General features: G+C 41.4%; 1 protein-coding gene and 1 long non-coding RNA gene across 3 annotated transcripts; one reads left to right on the top strand and one right to left on the bottom strand.

The window, feature by feature from the left end:
- Positions 1-685: 685 nt before the first annotated feature.
- LOC120556668 lies at positions 686-14405 on the bottom strand. Its single transcript, XR_005638885.1, has 2 exons — positions 14251-14405; positions 686-943 (listed from the first exon to the last, which is right to left on the bottom strand). It is a non-coding gene; the product is annotated as an uncharacterized LOC120556668 (long non-coding RNA).
- Positions 4071-9443, top strand: LOC120556667 (acidic mammalian chitinase-like). 2 transcript variants are annotated; one of them, XM_039796312.1, is made up of 12 exons: positions 4071-4138; positions 4259-4316; positions 4816-4842; positions 4934-5138; positions 5439-5495; positions 6715-6880; positions 6974-7098; positions 7190-7313; positions 7402-7584; positions 7692-7808; positions 7908-8040; positions 9124-9443. In XM_039796312.1, exons 2-12 carry the CDS (start codon positions 4292-4294, stop codon positions 9372-9374), a joined length of 1413 nt encoding a protein of 470 aa, XP_039652246.1. In that variant the 5' UTR covers positions 4071-4138; positions 4259-4291; the 3' UTR covers positions 9375-9443. The 2 variants fall into 2 exon arrangements, with proteins under 2 accessions (XP_039652246.1, XP_039652247.1); XM_039796313.1 differs by lacking the exon at positions 4071-4138 and having other exon boundaries at positions 4235-4316.
- Positions 14406-20757: the final 6352 nt, after the last annotated feature.

Here is a 20757-nt window from a genome sequence, read left to right as displayed (position 1 = left end):
TAAAATAATCAAAGCTGTTAATCTGAAGCTGTAATGACCTATTTCATAACGCAGCACTGTTTATGCACATCGGTTTTGGTAAATATTGTGTAGTCAGTCAAAACATATTCACATAGTGAATATTTTTTAATTGTAAGTTCAAAACAAGTATTTAAAAGATGACTATATGCACTTTATGCTGATTGTACATTTTATACCTTAAAATGATTTATTCAGTGTAAAACGTTGAATTTTAGAGTTGGTGTTTCAAAAACCTAAAGTAAATAAAGTACATTTAAATTTAACTACTAATAATTTTTCTCCTTTTTATTTTGTACAACTTCAATCAAATGAACATAAAATAAACATGTTTGTTGAGGGCATCTCTATCTCCACTGTCAACTATCCAATGACAGAAAAATGGCAAAGAGAGCCGTTGTTAGAATCTTATTTTTACTGATTTATTTGAACTTTTAAAATGTAATATTGATAAACGTCAGAACAAACATGAGAAGAACATGACCTTTGTCAGTTTAATGTTTAATTTGATGATTAAATAACCACCATATCACAGGGATGTAATTAAATGACTTGTTAATAATAAAAATCAAAGCCAGGGGTTTGATATTAATAATATGAAATCAAAAAAGGGGATGGAACCGGCTTAATACACTATGTGGCATGACAAGAATGGACCAGAATCAGATTGCAGTGAAAACCCACTAAGGTGGGTGCTTTATTTTTCTTTGTACAACAAAGTAAGGAGTGCAGCAGTGTAGCTCCCTCATGGCGTGGCAGGTGTGAAGGGTTGGGTTAGGTCTTGGGGAATTCAGCTGGGTAGGTGAGGTGCAGCAGACGGCTCACCAGCGAAGTTGCGTAAGGAGGGGACAGGAGACCTCAAGTTCCAGTGAAGCTCGATGGGTCATTCAGCTACAGTCCTCCTTGGCTTCAGTTTACAGGCTTTCTGAGTGCAGGAAACAGAGCAGTGGTAAGCTTTAGTGGCAAACACATACTCACTTGCCTTGTTCGGCGTGGCTCCTTTTGTCCTGGCCTGATGAGGCCAAACGAGAGGCAGCTGGAGGCGGCAATTAGTGGTTGCCAGCCATGCCTTGTTGTAGGCTGGCTTCTTGGCCAATTGCTTGTTTTGATAAATACAATGGGAGACCTTTGAAGGCATGTACCCGGCATGGCAACAATTCAGGGGCCATTGCAACAGAAAACTGTTGCATGCCTGAATGATTACAGACCAATAGCATTAACACCAGTCATAATGAAATGTTTTGAGAGATTGGTACTGAACAGCATCAAGGCCTTCATTCCAGCTAATCTGTACCAACACCAATTCACCTACAGAGCCAACAGATGCACCGATGACGCCACCTCACTTGCACTTCACACTGCCCTCACTCACCTGGAGAACCCCTGAGGCCTGTACTACGAACCAGGATTTGGCGTTAACGAGCTAACTTCAGGCTCAACCCAGGATTTTCTGTACTACGAAGGTGGATTAGTTGTTATCGGGTTCAATCGCCGTGGTAACTCATGCTGAACACCTAACCTGGTCGGGAGCAGGTTAAGTTGGAGATCAGACATCAACCGGTGTAAAAGCAACGCCTACTGACCAATCAATACTTGATTGATAACGGCGTCACCGTTCTTAAAGAAGATCAGGCGGAGCTCGGTGCAGAGAGAGAGAGAGAGAGAGAGAGAGAGAGAGAGAGAGATGCGCTCATAAAAGTTAAAACATTTAGAGACCGACAACCCTGTTCACATTCCCTGATTGGTATTTTTATGAAATATGTATATTTTAATGGAAGGGAACTACATATCGGCTTCTTGAGCCGTGTGTCGCCAATGCGCACATCGGTTTGAATTATGTTTTTATATTTTCTATTTGCTCTCACGGTCTCTTCCCACTGCCAGGGTTGCAACTGAAATAATAGGCTAAAGCAATGACAGTTTATGGAAAGCACAAGTGTATTTATGGTCAGATCTTGGTCCTGACTGATAAGGAAGTGATATTAATAAGCGTTGTGATTTAAACATCTACAACATCTTTTTTTTTTGCCAGCTTTCCTTCTGTTTTAGGAAGCAGCGACTGTATTGCGTTTTCCCTGTAAAACCGTGTCTGTGTTCTTCATATTTATGGAGAATTATAATTTGCTCTTCTTATATAACATGCGGCTCTGGTAGATGTTTGCGATTGGTTGTGGTGCGCAAACACCGCCTCTTTTATGTGAACGTGCGCGACTGCGCGCCGCTGAATTGGGAAACCCTGAGTTGACTGAACTAGTTGATAACCAGCGTCGTAGTACAGGTTATGCGCGTTGACCGCGGTTGTTAGGTTTTGGTGAAGCCGGATTACTGAAAGAAATCCAGAACTTTCTCACTGACAGACCCCCAGCATGTCAGACTTGGAAATATTACCTCCTCCACCACCATCCTCAACACTGGCACTCCCCAGGGCTGTGTTCTCATTCCGCTCCTCTACTCACTATTCACATATGACTGTTCTCCCATTCATGACTCAAACTCCATTTTCAAATTTGCAGATGACACAGCTGTGGAGGGGCTGGTAACCAACAATGAGGAGACCGCCTACAGGGAGGAGGTCCAATCACTGGTATCATGGTGCAGCAGAAACAACTTAATTCTCAACACAAAGAAAACAAAAGAAATCATAATTGATTTTAGGAAAAACAACAGACATGACAGTCTTGAGATACATGGAGAGGAGGTGGAACAGGTCCCAAGCTTCAGATACCTAGGGTTGCATCTGGCGGAGGATCTGACCTGGGGAGTAAACACCAAAGAGATAGGGAAAAAAGCTCAGCAGAGACTCTTTTTTTCCTGCGAACCCTAAGAAGCACTGGGCTCCCGCAGACACTTCTCACAAATTTCTACAGGTGCACAATAGAGAGTGTGCTGTCATACAGCTGTACAGTGTGGTTCTCCAGCTGCACCACTGAGGAGAAAAAAGACCTACAGAGGGTAATTAAAACAGCCCAGAGAATCATTGGTGCACCTCTCCAAAGCCTTGAGGACATCTACTCCAGTAGGCTGCAGAGAAGAGCAGCAAGAATCAGATCCTACACACCCTGGCCACATCCTGTTTGACACTCTTCCCTCAGGCAGGCTCAGGGTCATGAGGGCGTGGACAAACCGCATGAAAAACTGGTTTTTCCATGGCCATAAATGAGCTGCTGAAAGACTAAGCTAATCTAGACTTGAACCATACTGTGTTTGTTAATGTACTGGTTTTATTATTCTTGTTTTAATACTTTTATCTTATTTTTATACTATATATTTATCTATTAACTGTCACTTTTTATCCTTCTATTGTTATGCTGCTAAGTGAGTGATTGATGTCATCTTAATTTCGTTGTGTAGAGTAATGGACTGTTTTTATATAGCGCTTTTCTAGTCTTAACGACTACTCAAAGCGCTTTAACATAGTACAGGAACCATTCACCATTCCACACATTCACACGCTATGGCCGAGTCTGCCGTACAAGGCTCATCAGATAAACACTCACACACATTTACACTCCAATGCGCAGCATCTCGGGGTTCAGTGTCTTGCCCAAGGACACTTCGGCATGGGACTGCAGGGCCAGGGATCGAACCACCAACTCTCTATCTATCTATCTATCTATCTATCTATCTATCTATCTATCTATCTATTTGGCCACAAGTACTAATTGATTTGTTTTAATGATCAAATATTTGTTTTCAGTTGATTGAAGGTTTCATTGAGTGATTTATTAATCAATTTAAAAGTGATATTTTAACCTACAGTCATGTTAACTTGACAAGAGTAACAACAAGACGCTTATCCAAAACGAAGGTGAAATATCAGGACTATGCTCCACAGGTCATGTTGGCTCAACATTAATGAGTGATGTATATATACTTAAGTTATAACCCGTTCACGTGTTGCGTGCATGCTGTAAGCAGAGTGCTGCACAGAGTAAATTATTGTCTACACATCTTAATGTTCAGACTTTGCAGCATCTTATCAAAACATCTTCTAATAATCATGACATTTATTACCTCCATTTATCAAAGGCTGTTCCACCACCTCCTTTTTCTGTGCAAAATTCCCTGTATAAAAGGCCAAACTCAGCTGTCATTTTCTCGTCTCTCATCAAGTCCTAAGGTGAGTTCACAAGGGAACACAATGCCTCTAAATTATCATTTTTAAATGGGTTTATCTTGAGATTGGTAGCTTACTTTTGTTGTTTCAATCATAGACCCTGGGTCACTTTTTGTCTTGTAGTAATCAAGTGAAGTTGTGAGAAGTGAATTCAAGATGACGAGGCTCACTATTCTAGCAGGTATTTATCTTCAGTTGGTGCTGTATTTACATATTAATCTTCACTAACACACAACATCATATTGCATGTCTGTCCTTCGAAACGGATCCCTCTGTCTGGCGCTCTTCCTGATGTTTCCTCCATTTTTTTTCCCATTAAAGAGTTTTTTGGCGCGTTTTTCCTTTTCTAGCTCGAGATTCAAAGGACAGAGGGTGTCGTATGCTTGACAGACTGTAAAAGCCCTTGAGGCAAATTTGTGACTTGTGAAATTAGGCTATATAAATAAAACTGAATCTACTGAATATATTTTTAACTTAATTCAATTCATTTTTTTAAATTGTATTTAGAGTGTCAAATTATACCATAAGTTATCTTGGGACACTTTGCAGACAGAGTAGGTCTAGACCACACTTACACCAGATATAAGCATATAGAAAAATACTGAAATATAACTCATAATAATAATAGATTTCAAAATGTTCTTTTATTTGTCTAACTGTTTCTTTTCTATATTCCTTAGGCTTATGTCTGGTGATATGCCAGCTCGGTAAGTCGTAATACTTTTTGATCATTTGATTTTGATTTTAACTTTAATACAGTGACTGACATTAATGTAATGTTCCTTTACTCCAACACAGGATCTGCCACACAGTTGGTCTGTTACTTCACCAACTGGTCCCAGTACAGACCTGGTGAGGGAAAGTACTTGCCACAAGATGTGGACCCCTTCCTGTGCACAACCCTGATCTACGCCTTTTCCATCATCAACCATAATAATGAGCTGGTTACCTATGAATGGAATGATGATGTCCTCTACAAGTCTTTTAATGCCCTAAAGAACAAGTAAGTGGCCAGAGTTGAGAGAACCTTGTATCACATACAGGAGAGGTCAGAGGTCAGGCTGGGCTGCAGTACCTCTGGAGCTCGCATACATTCAGTGCTCTGCATAAGAAGCCTGAAATGGATGACTTTGCTGAAACAATGACTTAAGATCCAGAGATTTTACCTACTGTAAAATGCAAATGCCCTACATGGGCCTAAACGATACAATGTTCTAGTAAGCTGTTACAAGCACTTACAAGCTTGAACAAAGTGTGGTGAGAATGTTTTATAGTCTTAACGTATCCTCTGTGTTATTTACAGAAATCCTCATCTGAAGACCCTGCTGGCTGTTGGTGGATGGAACTTTGGTTCAAGACAGTGAGTAACATTTTAGACCATAATCACATGTTGGCAAGTGCACACATAGACATCAAAGCTGCTTGGACAACTGCCCTTTTTCCTCCTCGTGAGAAAGTGCCCTTTTTTTAGACTTTGTTGAGTTCCGATGCGTCCCCCCCCCCTTGTGTAATAACTGTTAAATTATGTATGTATACCCTTTACTAATTAAAGACACAGAGAGCTTTGTGCATGCCATGTGAACGTTTATTTGAACTTGTGCGTCGCACAAAACAGTCCGTGTCACACTATAGTCAAACTATAGTTCCCTTTACAGAACAATTACATCACCACAAGCACCAAATTGATGTGCAAAATAGGCGTTAACTAATTAAAATCGCTAATTTGCATGCATTGGACAAGGCAATGCAGGCTAATGGGATACACAAAATAAGTAAAACATATCACCACACAACTTCTCCAGTTAATGACATACATCCTGTAAAAGAGACAAACTAACAATATATATATATATATATATATGACATACATCCTGTAAAAGAGACAAACTAACAATATATGTAGGGGGCATATATATATATATATATATATATATATATATATATATATATATATATATATATATATATATATATATATATATATATACTTGAAACTTGAAACATTGTGACAGTTTCCTCTGCTGTTTTTTCCTCTTGTGATAAACCTAGAGAACCTGTGTGAACTGATAATTTTGTAATCTGTTAAATATAATTAAATAATTCTGTGAGTGTGAGGGAATTAAAGTCAATTGGTTAGGCAAATACAGATTGCTTGGAGTTATGTTACCAATGATCTGACCACTACATTCTTAAAACATCCTGAAAGTCCAATGGAGTCTTAACTGAAGGCAAAATATAGCCTATATAAATGTACATAGTTTTTTGTAGATAGCTAACTGACCAGTAGGCAGATTTAGCTGATCTGATCTTTGACTTACAGCACTACAGTACTTAATACTAGTTTATACTTGCATTACTGAGTGTTTAGAACAAATCAACAATATATAGCTAACCAGATAGTGTGGTTTGCTAGTTATAAAGCCCATATGTAAAAACATAAAAGTAGTAATGATAAAACATATTTCCAATCAAAATTCAGTCAGTTGTTGCCATAAAGCTAAGGGCTGCTAAAGGCCGCCTTTGTTAGCCTACTTTCTGATTGTACCAAGTAGGATAACAGAACTCAATCTTCCCTGCAGGTTCTCCATCATGGTGTCCTCTCCAGCCAACAGACAGAAGTTCATCCAGTCTTCTATCAAATTCCTGAGGACTCATGGATTTGATGGTCTGGATCTGGACTGGGAGTACCCTGGTGCTCGTGGAAGTCCCCCAGAGGACAAACAGCTGTTCACTCTGCTCTGCAAAGTGGGTACAGATTTCTCGATTTCTAGCTGCAATTTGCAGCTACTGTTCTACAGTTAACATCATGTTGACTTCTTCTTTGGTCTGTATTTGCAGGAACTCGTTGAAGCCTACGCAGCTGAGGCCAAGGCCACTGGCAATCCTCAGCTCATGGTGACTGCTGCAGTGTCTGCTGGAAAGGGAACCATCGATGCTGGATATGAGATTGCTGAGATTGCCAAGTGAGTGTGCTGTCATGAATACCTCTTGAGAGAGAAAACTGAGAGTTTAACAAAGGTCTTTCAATGACTATTTTTTTCCCCCTATCTCTAGGTACCTGGAATTCATAAATGTGATGACCTATGACTTCCATGGGACTTGGGAGCAGTTCACTGGACATAACAGCCCACTGTTCCGTGGCTCAGAGGACTTTGGCGACCTCATCTACTTTAACACTGTAAGTGGACATTGGGAAATGAAGAAATATACACTTGAGGGGTACATTTTTAGAAGGTTTGACTTCACCTCTTCCATTTACTTTGTAGGACTATGCCATGAAATATTGGAGAGACCAAGGCACCCCATTGGAGAAGCTGAGGATGGGATTTGCTACTTATGGTCGTACCTTCCGTCTGACATCATCAGACACTGGTGTTGGAGCCCCAGCTAATGGCCCTGCATCAGCCGGACCATTCACACGTGAAGCTGGATTCTGGTCCCACTATGAGGTACAGTTCAGATAAATAATAAAGCCATTACGATATGATGTTTTGTCTCAATTACATTGGCATTTACACATTGCTAACCTACACAAACCTGATGATGTCTATGGTAGATCTGCACCTTCCTGAAAGGCACTACCATTCAGTGGATTGACGACCAGAAAGTTCCATATGCCGTCAAGAACAACGAGTGGGTGGGATTTGACAACAAGGAGAGCTTTGAGACCAAGGTAGGTGGCACGTCAGCTCTCTCTCATTTATTTTATATAACACATTCACAGCATATGCAAAGTATTTGAACCAATTTGTATTTATTTTCACCCCAATAGGTACGCTACCTCCAGGAGCAGAAGTTCGGAGGTGCCTTTGTCTGGGCCCTTGATTTGGATGACTTTGCGGGGCGATTCTGTGGACAGGGCAACCACCCTCTAATGGGTCATCTGCGCAAACTTCTTAATATTGGTAAGTCCAAAGCATTTTCATGCAGATGTTTTCCTTTACAGACAAAGACAAGACAAATAGTAATGTCTGCTATCTTTATGGTCTGGCTAATTATTACCCCTACTATTGTCCTGTTAGGACTAATTATTTTTGGCTACCATGTTAAACATTCCTGTTTTGTTTAATGGTATATTCTTAAAATTGTCTTATTGTCTTATTGAAATGGGCACCAGGTATTTAAGTTACTAAGTTGGACATAAGGTATCTCTGTAATAAGGGCCTGTAAAGCATAAATGACATGTCATATTCTGAACTACTATAGTCATTTGCCTTATAAAAAATGATCAACATGCATGTTCAAACAGGTATTTTGCGTGTAATAGCATCTCTTAATGTAAGCCTCAGGAATGAGCCACCCTCAGTAAGTTATTGGAGAAATGTAACACAGTTTCTCTCCCAGTGTGTCAAAAACCAATGCTTGGTGGCCTTTGGTGTAATTTACTGATGCAAAATGTCTCATTTAGCGTCTCTGACGCTGAGAGCCACTGACCTAGCGTTGGGAGTGAGAACAGGCAAAGGAGTAGGTTTTATTTCAATATTGGGGGGGACACATTGTAACTGGGGGGTTTGGGGATCCTCTCCCAGAAAATGTTGAGCAATCACATCTTTCTTTTTCACGGCCCTGTTGTGTTCTTTTACACCCCCAATGTAGACACAATTATCGTTTTCCGTCCGATTGTTTGTAGATCTTGACATTTTCTACCACACTTGAAGGCAGCTTCATTTCACAAAGAAAGATAGAAAGAAAAGAGATGTGCTCTGCAAGGTTAAAATGTATAGTTCACTAAAAGGGGGTCTGAAATCGTTGGGAAAGCTATATTTACCGGTGAGAAGGATATATAAATGGTTTGAGCCCCCTGAACGAAAGACGGTTGTCTTTCATATTTTTTAAGAGGGGAAAAATCTACCTCTTCTAAATATTGGGGGGGACATACCCCTCCCCCCCATATATTGTGCTGTCTGGATTAAAGTTTTAGTCAAGTTATAGATAAACGATAATTATTTATCTAATTCAAACCCCATTCTTTTCCTTCGACCATTCAGTGCTGCCCCCACTGCCCCCTACAACCACCCCCAAACCTGGTGCTAGCACCACCTCCCCTGCAACCACCACCACCACTACCACCACCCATGCCCCGGGATCCGGCTTCTGCAACGGCAAACCTGACGGCCTCTACCCTCACCCAGACGACAGGAGCAGCTTCTACATGTGCGCTGGTGGCGTCACCCATGTCCGCCAATGCGGATCTGGATCTGTCTTTAATGACAGCTGCAAGTGCTGTGTCTGGCCCTGAGCCATGAGTGGATACACTATGTATTACACTTGATGCAAAAGTCAACCATTAAACAGAGTGTTTAAGTTCTCTTGTATCCACTGTGTCATTTACCTCAATGTTAGTGGTGTATAAATACAATGTATTGTCTTTTTTATATATATAACATAGGTTGCAGATTGCATTGCAGTACTTTGGTACAAATTGTTGGCTGCTGGCTTTTCATTTCAGTCTGTGTATACATATAAATCTTCTACTTTCTCCATTCTTTGCTCGACAAGCCTACATGTTAATACACATTTTAACTGCAGAGCTGAGTGTCATTGTTTTAGCACTGGTGACAGAATAAGGATCCTGTTTTTGTACCAATACCAAAACAACAACGAGTGTAAAACACATATTTCTATATATAAATATATCTAACAATCAAAGCAAGCTTCTCAAATGCACTGTTGAGTTTGAACTTAAAAATACTGACACAAGAGACCATCTTGCGATTGGTACACTTCAGCCGGATACAACTGAGGGGATGGCTTAAAGCAAATGTCAGCCAGAGGCTTAAAGAGTGTGTGTGTGTGGGGAGGCTTCTCTACTTCCTACCCCCCTACTTCGGACTACGCCCTTCTTCAAACTCAGCCTTTATTTTCATCTGAAATACACACCTCTAAAGTTTCAGGACTGCATCTTACATGGTTGTTACGTTACAGCAGTGAAAAAATCTGTCCACAGACAGACAGACAGACAGACAGACAGAAATACACCTGGCAAAGTACTCAAACACACACACACACACACACACACACACAGACTCACAAGTTTAAAACTATACCAGCTGTTGCAATGTTGTTAATTAACCAAGAATAAGTAAATATGTGTCCCAACTTTGAGTACCCACAAAGTACAGAGGTTCCATAGCAAAATAAACAATACGTGTAGCCTGCAGTACAGTGTGACAGGTTTTATCACTGACACCAGAGGCCTGTACTACAAAGCAAGATTTTTTGTTAACAAGGTAACTTCAGGTTCAACCCAGGGTTTTCTGTATCACGACGGTGGATTACTTGTTACTGGGTTAAATCGCCGTGGTAACTTATGCTGAACACTTAACCTGGTCGGGAGCAGGTTAAAGTGATGGTTCGGAGTAATTTCACCCTAGGGTCCTTTGCAAATTACAAATTACAACACCGAAAAGAGATACAACAACAATATTTATTAATTTCATGATTAAATAAGGTAGTGTCTCCAAACTTACCTCAATTATAACGTGTCTCCTGCTAGTTAAAAAATAAGTTATATTAATAAATATTTTTGTTGTATGTCTTTTCGGTGTTGTAATTTGAAGACGTCCTTAAGCACTTGTCTTACTGCCGGTAGCAATAGCAGCAGAGAGCAGAAGCCAGCTCCTGGTGTACTTACAAACTTTCCAATCCATCGTTTTATGAGTACATAACCTGTTTGTACTAGTGTAGAAGTTTGGTATCATTTTGGGCATTATTAGTGGGGTCATTTATGAGATACACTCTTGGATCCATTAGCGTCTGCACTAAGCTATTCAACTGATAACGCTAACTCTCCCAATATTCGACCCAGGTGAAAAAAGCTTCTGGGGGGGTTGTTTGGCTCGAGGTCGTGGTGCAAAGGGGCTAAATTACTCCGAACCATCACTTTAAGTTGGAATATAAGAGATCAACCGGTGTAAAAGCACCGCCTACTGACCAAGCAATACTCGATTGACAACAGCATCACCGTTCTTAGAAGATCGAAGGCTTCGGTCTTAAAAAAAAAAAAAAAAAAAGTGAAAAAAAGCGAAAAAAAAAAAGAGAGAAAAGAGAGATAGAGAGAGCAAAAAAAAGAGAGAGAGAGAGAGAGAAACTCCTTACAAGTTAAAACATTTAGAGACCGACAGCCCCGTTAACATTCCCTGATGGGTATTTTTAAGAAATGTATAGATTTTAAGGGAAGGGAATTAAGTATAGGCTATTTGCCATGTTGGCAATGTCGTGTTGCCAATGCGCACATCGGTTTGAATTATATATTTTATTTGCTCTCACGATCGCTTCCACTGCCAGGGTTGCAACTGAAATAATAGGCTAAAGCAACGGCAGTTTATGGAAAGTACAAGTGTAATTATGGTCAGATCTAGATATTGATAAGCGTTACAGCGTCGGCTATTTTTTGCCAGCTTTCCTTCCTGTTTTAGCAAGCAGCGACTGTATTGCGTTTTGCCTGTGAAGCCGTGTCTGTGTTCTTCATATTTCTGTAGAATTATAGTTTGCTCTTCTTATATAAAATATGCGGCTCTGATAGATGTTTGCGATTGGTCATGCTGTGAAAACACCGCTTCTTTTATGTGAACGCGCGCGCCGCTGGATTGGGAAACCCTGGGTTGATTGAACTAGTTGTTATCCACCGTCGTGACACAGGTTATGCGGGACCGCGGTTGTTAGTGTTAAGTGAAGCCGGGTAACTGAAAGAAATCCAGGGCATGTTGATCTTGATTCATAGTACAGGCCTCAGGGCCACACCGCCTACCTGAGCAGCGTGTATGCTTTGTGTCCTAGAAAATTCTCCTTCTTGTTCTCTTAAAAAGTGCAGAGTTGCTCCGGAAACAAAACCTTTATTATGTGCTCACGGGAGAAGTAGTGTTCTCTCCCTTACCTCCAGTGTATCTGTCCTTATATACAATTTTTAAGCCACCAAAAGGACAATAGTTCCTGTCCTCAGACAGGAGACGTTTGAGCCATACATATTACAAACATACATTTCCTGAAAATCACGTCATGTTAATGTACTTCACACATCACATCCCTTTGTTGTGTGGAAAAATAATTCCCCCCCTGGTGCTGTCTCCTGACTATTTGTATGGAAAACATGACCCTTTGATGATATGGCAGTTTGATCTTTCAAAATCACTTAGATCAATGTAATAAATAAACCCTAAATGGGCAATGTTATATGGGTGTTATATGTTTTTTTGGAAATAATCCAGGCTCTTAAAATGCTAAAAAAATCAAGTCATCTTCGAGTACTGAGTGTTTTTTTTTTTAGTTCAGACCAGTGCTGACAGCAAATCCAGACATTATTAGCCGGATTCATACTGATACTGCACCCTAAAGAAAACTGATTTTTTTTCATGATTCATGAATTTGAATTTCTGCTTTTCCTCTAATGCTACCCTTCAAACATATAATGCAAATTGTCAAACTGATGCATTACTAGAAGGTGCCCTGCGGTGTTCGAACAAAAAGGACATAACTTATAGTATCATAACTTAACATTTCAATTCAATTAAATTTTCTCTCAGGAGAGATAAGCAAGCATTTAGTGCGACAGTGGCAAGGAAAAACTTCCTTTGAACAGGCAAAACCCTGGCTATTGATGGATGGCCTTCTGCCGCTGCCGGTTGGGACACATATGATATATATAATATGATATAACATATAACATAAAAAAATATATATCAAAGGGGCACCTGGTTGAGCGTGCACCCCATGTACGAAGGCTCAGTCTATACTTGCAGGGGCCGCAGGTTTGACTCAGAGCTACGGCCCCTTGTTTCAGCTGCAGTTTCAGTCCAGAATAAAGAGTATTAGTTAATAGTCTTGCAGGTAGGGAACCTTGCATAGTCATTTACAGTATGGAATCAATTTCACAGACTTTGTTCAGTGAACTTCCCCGAGCGCACAGATAGCAACGACTGTTAGTGATAAGTGTTATCGTCGAAATTAATTATTTGTGTGACAAGGGTCACTTAATCACTGACCAGAAGATGCCGAAGCTGTTTGTTCCAGCTATAGTGTAGGACTTCTAGCTGCATGGCAGGCAATGTCAAAACCTAGCTCTTGGGCCATGACAAATATGAAAGATGCACAAGTTTAACTCCGGAAAATGAAACAAACTGGCCCCCAACTTGAACGTCTCACGAAGAAATCATCTCTCATAGTCCATCATGAAGCCTATGAACTCCACCTCACTGCCTACAAAGACGTCCTCATTGCTGTCAAGTCTGCCTACCTCTCCACCATCCTCACCGACCCCTGCCAAAACCACAGAACCCTCTTCTCCACAGTGAACAACCTCCTCAAGCCTCGGACCAACACCCTCCCTACCTCTACTCCGGATCTCTGCAACTCATTCCTCCGCTTTTTGCTGACAAATCTACATCCTCCCCCTTGGTCAGATACTCCGCCACTTCAACCTGGACTTCCACTGTTACGCCATTGACACCCAGATCTACCTCAGTACCAAATCCCCCCACAATCCTCCCCTCTCCCACATCAACTCCTGTCTGTCAACTATTAAAACCTGGATGCAACACAACTTCCTCAAACTCAACAGCGACAAAACAGAATTCCTCCTCATAGGCTCCAAATCCACACTCAGCAAAATCAATAACCCCACTCTCACCATCGACGGCACCATTGTCTCTCTCCAGGCCCGCTACCTTGGCGTGATTTTTGATTCCACCCTCTACCTTGAGCCCCACATCCGCCACGTCATTAAAACCTCCTTCTTTCACCTCTGCAACATTGCCAAAATCCGACCCTCTTGTTTTCTACCTTGCCCTGTAAAGCGACTTTGAGTCCTTGAAGAGCGCTATACAAATTCAATTTATTATTATTATTATTATTATAAACAAAATGATTTATTTAACAAAAGTAATTAGTAATTTTTCAAAGTATAACTAAAGGAACACATTAGGGGGGATTTGAATGTCAGTATGATAAGTAATGTAAGATGAAGATGTATGACTATGTGGCCAGTGTGCATGTTGTAGAGTGTACAAAATAAGCAGAAGAAAACCAAGCATAAACTAAAGGTGCCACATCACCAGAGGCTGAGAGAGACACTGTATCAACTGTGATAGTGTGTGTGATGAAGATAATAACAGTCATACTTATTTTTGTCATGGAGCTCCCTCTGGAATCCTCTTTGTGACTTGCAGGGTTGGACCCGGACCACATATTGAAAAAATCCCTGACCTAATGTATTTTATTTGAGGTGTTTTGCTCGGACTTGAGAGTTAGGCCAATCACTTACACTACAATGATGTCACCCTGGCAACACCCTTTGGGAGCATGACTGGCTTTTATTTCAGGTTTATCAGCAAGGCACACACACACACACACACACACACACACACACACACACACACACACACACACACGCACACACATGCACACTCACACACACACACACACACACGCACTATAGAGGTTGCATAAGAAGTAAAAGATATACTGTATATATAATAAATTAATTGTATTATTTTCATAGTTTATATATATAGTAAAGATGTCTTTACATTTTTATTAGAATTCAGTTTATTTAAGTTTTTTGTTTCATATTGCTTCATAACTTTTGTTTTCAAATTTGTGTTTCATATTTGCCATACAAATAGATGTATATAACTAATATGAATCATCCTAATATTGTGTTTATGTTCATTTAACTGTTTATTGTGTTTTGTCCAAATATTTGGACACATTGAAGCTTTGGCAACATTGTTATTGAAACATTCATGCCAATAAAGCCCCTTTGAATTGAATTGAGAATTGAATTGAACTAGTACAGTGCCCATTGAAAATGTGCCTGTTTGGAACGGGCCGATTGATTGGGCTGTGGTATAGCTTGTTGTAGAATTCTCCAAAACCAAATTTTACTCCAAAATTACTTACAGAAGGACCCCGAACCACTTAATATGCAAGTACACTTTATAGCCTACTGCTAACTTACAGTGTAGGCTATAGTAGCACTGTCTTCCTCTAATGTAGAAACATTAGAGGAAGACATTGTGCTAGTATATTTACCTGACAGAGAACATTGCAGATTCAGAATTTAATCACAAAATATCACAATTAAAATGTGGAGTACCTAATCAGACATTAGCCTCATGGACTCATGGCAGTGCGCTACCCATCTGGCCCGTTATGAGAGCTAATTTATATAAACAATAAAACATTGGAATTTCCCCTTGCGGGATTAATAAGGTATACACTATTATTATTATTATTATTATTATTATTATTATTATTATTATTAATCAGCACCTTTCTGCGTTAATCAATCACCAGGAACCGGACTGTGTGTGAGTGTGTGTGTGTGTTAACACTTGTGGCTTGACGGTTAAAGTTAAAATATGGATTTGATTCGCGGGGATATTTTGGCGACAGTAATGTTATTAGTGTTTTAAGTTAGCAGTAGACTTAATTTACTGGACCCAGGGTGAGTCTGATATTTAGTGTTGGCAAATGTCTTTTTATTGAGTTTCCTCTTAGCGAAATAATAGACACAGAAAAGCCAGCGTTATGTTGCGCCTTTTTTTCCAACCCTATTCAACACAACAGTTGTTCAAGTCAACTATCCGCTCCTGCTCCAGGAACGTGAAGAAAAGTTTGCTTGGTATATCCAGCAATCATGTTACAATAGAAGCTGCAAAAAGTGAACCGCAACCCAAGCTGGTAAACCTCCCCTACTGTCCAGAGCGTGTCAAGAGCCTGCTGCATGCCGCGTGCTGCACCAGCAGTTTATGCTGTCCAAATTACTCCAAAATCCAAACCCCAAGTTCATTGGGTACACAGGAAACCAAGTGTGAAGTAGATTGGATGAACGGTTCATGAGATATTTCAAAGACAGACGCACAGACATACTGTACATACACACACACAGAGGAGTCCCGCTTTATTAGATAGATTGAGAGAGAGAGAGAGAGAGAGAGAGAGAGAGAGGGGCACATTGTGTCTCATTATGGCCTGCAGCTAGACCCTCAAGGTCAGGACCTGGCCTACACCATGAAACCCCACTGAGGTGAGAGAGTTTTTGGTCCTCTGTTAAATTACTATAGATGTTTTGTTAAGGGCTTTGCTCAACATGCAGCACCCATGCACCGCCTAACCTGCAAAGACACACCTTTCCACTGGATGTCTGATTGTGATGCAGCCTTTGAGTACCTGAAAGGGGTGCTTTCATCTGCCCCAATTGTCACCATGCCTGACTTCAATGTCCCCTTTCAAGTTTATACTGAAGCCTCCTTGGAAGCAGTGGGGGCTGTGCTGGCTCAAGACCGAGAACAATTGGAGAGAGTGGTGGTTTATGCCAGTAAGTCTCTCTCAGCCGCATTCACCATAATAACATATCATAAACCTTTTCTTGGCCTTCGTGGCATGTCTATTGACAAGCCACCCCCCAGGGAAAAAAGGAAGGTGAATACTGGAACTGGATCCGTTTAACTGGGTCATAAAACACAAAGATGCCACTAATGCCGATACGCTCTCACAGCAGCCTCCAGACCCTGAGTTTTGTATGATAAACAACACATTTCCAGCAGCTGCCAGTCAGATGAATGCCATAGGCTCGGACAGAGAGCTAAGTGTGCAGGACACAGACTCCATGTCCTCATCTGTCCTGGTTCCCGCTGATCTTCTCACAGGGGAGCAGTCTGTGGGAATTGACGGTGACGCAGATGACCTGTCTTTCATGCATGCTCTATCACATGATGGGATTGGCATGAGAGAACTGTAGTGTTGGACTGGATTACTGAGGGGAGAGCTCAACCGCATCAGGGGCACTTGAGAGGCAGCTCTCGATGGCTCCGAAAATTATGGACTGAATATCCCCGCCTCTAAGTTGAAAGTGGAAGGCTCAGCAGAACTGTGATTTCATCCCTCACTGGGGGTTCTCAGTGTCAAGTGGTTGTGCCTCCCCTATTCAACCCTGAGGTGCTGCAACACCTTCATGGGGGTCCTGCTGCAGCACATTTCTCTGCGGAATGAGTGTGGGAGCAGGCGAGACAAACCTGTTACTTGCCTTCCATGCTGAAAGACATTCAACAGTGGTGTGAACAGTGCGTTCCATGCCAGACAAGCAGGGCCCTTGTGCCTAAGCATCGAGCACCAATGGGGGGGTCTCCAGGCGACTCAACCATTCCAAAGACTGGCGATTGACATTCTTGAACTACCAGTGACTTCCAAGGGCAACAGGTATGTCTTAGTAGTGGACGACTACTTTATGAAGTTTGTGAACCTGTATGCCCTCCCAAATCAGACAGCACAATCTGTGGCACAGTGTTTGTTTGAGGATTATGTGCTAGTGCATGGCATTCCTGAGGTCATTCACAGTGACCAAGGCCTGCCATTTGAGGCCAAGATTGTGAAGAGAATGTGTCAACTTTTAGGGACTAAAAAGACACGAACCACGCCCTGCAACCCCAAATTGAATGGCATGGTTAAACGCTTCAACTGGACTCATAGACCAGCTAGCCAAGTTATTGCTCTGCCTGTGGAGGTGAATGGGATGATTACCTGAAACAGGTGGCTTTCGCCTATAACACATCTGTCCTCACCTGCACCAACTTCCCCCCCTACTATTTAACTCATGAGCGGGAGGCTTGTGTTCCGGTGGATGTTTTGGTGCCATCTCGGACAGGAAGCTCAGATTTTCATTCCTCTCATGTTGACTTTGTGTCTTCTCTGGTGGGGAGGCTGGAGACAGCCTTTGGCAGTGCCAGGCAACGTGGTGCCGACGCCCATGAGAATCAAAAGCTATATTATGACAGGGCGGCCCTTCACTAGCCGTATGCAGTGGGTGATCTGGTGCGGCTTCATGACCCCGCTGAGGACCGCAGAAAGCTTGCTCCCCACTGGGTCATGGGTTCTCAGGGGGAACCTGGGCTCACTTACCGGATTGGCCTTTAAGCCCCAATGGACGAGAGCAGGTTGTTCATTATGATAGACTCAAACCCTACACTGTTGGACTGGTGCCGGCTGCTTCGTCTCTTGACCTCCCAGCTTCCTCTCCTCTTCATGCTCCCTTACTGTTGGGTTGCAGAATCGGGACTGCGGACCTGAGGCGCCACTGGGCGCTCGGGGCACAGAGAATGTTCAGGATACAAGCCCCACTGAGCACAACAGACTATGTCTCGCTTTGGACGGACTGTGAGATCGCCAGTTCGTTTCATGGACTTTGTCACCTATCGTAAATAATTGTCCATGTTGACTCTGTGTGTGAGGTGACTGTGGTTTGCAGGGCTCTCAAGTGTCACACATTGAGCGTGACAGTCACTCATTTCGGTCTTTTGTCACGCACTCCCGTCACACATTGTATTTCTCACGCAGAAAAACTATTTATAATAAATTGAATATGCCGCAGCGCCCAAAATGTCTCTGCCGGCGCCGCTCTCACTATGGAACCGGCAGGAATCAAGCGCGTCTCCCCTGGAGTTCTTAGTCGAGCCTGCCACTTATCAGCCAATCAAAAAAAAGAAAGGGGCTACACAATAGCCAATCAGAAAATAGCATTATTGTATCTGGGTAAGATTTAACGCAACAACCAATGGGAAAAAAAGCAAAGAGCAGCGTACAGCCACTACAACCCCTAAACGTTCGCTCATTCAGAGACCAGAGACCCAAACGGGGCTCTATGTCTGTCAGATGGTCTGAGATCTACCGTATCAGCAGAGCAATCACGTAATGCACAGCAGACTATGGTGCAGGTAGATTATTTTCTGAAATATATTGACTATTATAACTTTATTTTTCTCAAAATATCACGACTCCTCCAAAACTCAGATAACACAGATATATTTTGAATGTGCACAAAGTTTTGGACATGAGCAGAAATCTTGCTCAAACAAATCTGAAATATTATAGTCCAGGGGTTTATTAATTCATTAAAATGAATTAATGTATCATTGACGGAATAATTGTCATATGCACATTTAAGGAGTTTAGGCTACTTCCTTAACAAAAGATGGAAAAGAAAAGGGAAGAGTAAATGATGCTAGGCTGTGCAGTGTGCTGACTCAGATATAATTAGAAAAGCTGATCTACAGGAGAATAAATAGATGAAAACAATACAGAATGCCTGAGAGCCTTACTGCAATATATTCCATTATGTTTTTATATTTGGATTATAATCTATGTGTACCTTTTACATAAAGATTTCCAGCATCAATTAATTCAGAAAAAGGTATAAATAGGTGCATACAAATTCACCAGAATGCAGGAAATGAAGAGTTTAATGGGGGGGGAGATGTCACTCTTGCCTGTCTTCAAAACTTGAGAGCCCTGGGTTTGCATACTGTTGTTACAGTTGGGATATATATATATATATAATTTATTTTTCTATTTTTATGGCATTTTGCTGTTGTTTATCTTTGTTCTTCATATTCTGGAGGTTACTATTTAGAAACGGGGACGTTTCTTTTTGGAGGAGGGGATGTATGTAAGGTATTTTATTGTGTAACCTCTTGAAGGTTAAGAGGAAGTTACTGTAAACATACACTCACCTAAAGGATTATTAGGAACACCTGTTTAATTTCACGTTAATGAAATTATCTAATCAACCAATCACATGGCAGCTGCTTCAATGCATTTAGGGGTGTGGTCCAGGTCTAGACAATCTCCTGAACTCCAAACTGAATGTCAGAATGGGAACGAAAGGTGATCTAAGCAACTTTGAGCGTGGCATGGTTGTTGGTGCCAGATGGGCTGCTCTGAGTATTTCACAATCTGCTCAGTTACTGGGATTTTCACGCACAATCATTTCTAGGGTTTACAAAGAATGGTCTGAAAAAGGAAAAACATCCAGTATTCTGCAGTCCTGGGGGGCGAAAATGCCTTGTTGATGCTAGAGGTCAGAGGAGAATGGGCCAAGTGATTCAAGCTGATAGAAGATCAACTTTGACTCAAATAACCACTCGTTACAACCAAGGTATGCAGTAAAGCATTTGTGAAGCCACAACATGCACAAGCTTGAGGCGGATGGGCTACACCAGCAGAAGACCCACCGGGTTCCACTCATCTTCACTAAAAATAGGGAAATGAGTCTACAGTTTGCACGAGCACACCAAAATTGGACAGTTGAAGACTCTAAAAATGTTGCCTAGTCTGATGAGTCTCAATTTCTCTTGAGACATTCAGATAGCAGAAACAGAATTTGGCATAAACCGAATGAGAACATGGATCTGTCATGCCTTGTTACCACTGGGCAGGCTGGTGGTGGTGGTGGTGGTGGTGTAATATTGTGGGGGATCCCTTTCGTCTTCAGAACTGCCTTCATTCTTTGTGTCATTGATTCAACAAGGTGCTGGAAGCATTCTTTAGAAATGTTGGCCCATATTTATAGGATAGGGTCAAACACAGTATTAGTATGGTGTTCCTAATAATCCTTTAGGTGAATGTAGAACCTTTATTATGACGGGAAAAACAGAAGTGGTTAAAGTGTTGTATTTTCTCACGGTTGACTTAGGAGTTCGGTCATTTTTAATTAAATCTTTATTGAGCCAAAACGAGAAACATCACTTGAAGGCAAAAGTAGTTTTACAGTTCTTACATGACAATGGGTTGTTGTGAAAATCTGAATTAAGAACATGTTCGTTAAAGGGATTTCCTGAGGAGGGCAGTAA

This window comes from Perca fluviatilis, chromosome 4 (genome assembly GCF_010015445.1).
Source record: "Perca fluviatilis chromosome 4, GENO_Pfluv_1.0, whole genome shotgun sequence".
Lineage (NCBI taxonomy): Eukaryota > Metazoa > Chordata > Actinopteri > Perciformes > Percidae > Perca > Perca fluviatilis.
Note: the sequence above shows the minus strand (reverse complement) of the source record. Positions and strands in the feature narration are given on the sequence as shown.

What these genes read in the sequence shown, in the direction of transcription:
- LOC120556667 (XM_039796312.1), top strand. Translation starts at nt 4,292, where the DNA reads ATGACGAGGCTCACTATTCTAGCAG. An exon ending in GAGGCTCACTATTCTAGCAG is followed by an intron (nt 4,317 to 4,815) that starts GTATTTATCTTC and finishes TATATTCCTTAG; the next exon opens with GCTTATGTCTGGTGATATGC. An exon ending in GAGATTGCTGAGATTGCCAA is followed by an intron (nt 7,099 to 7,189) that starts GTGAGTGTGCTG and finishes CCCTATCTCTAG; the next exon opens with GTACCTGGAATTCATAAATG.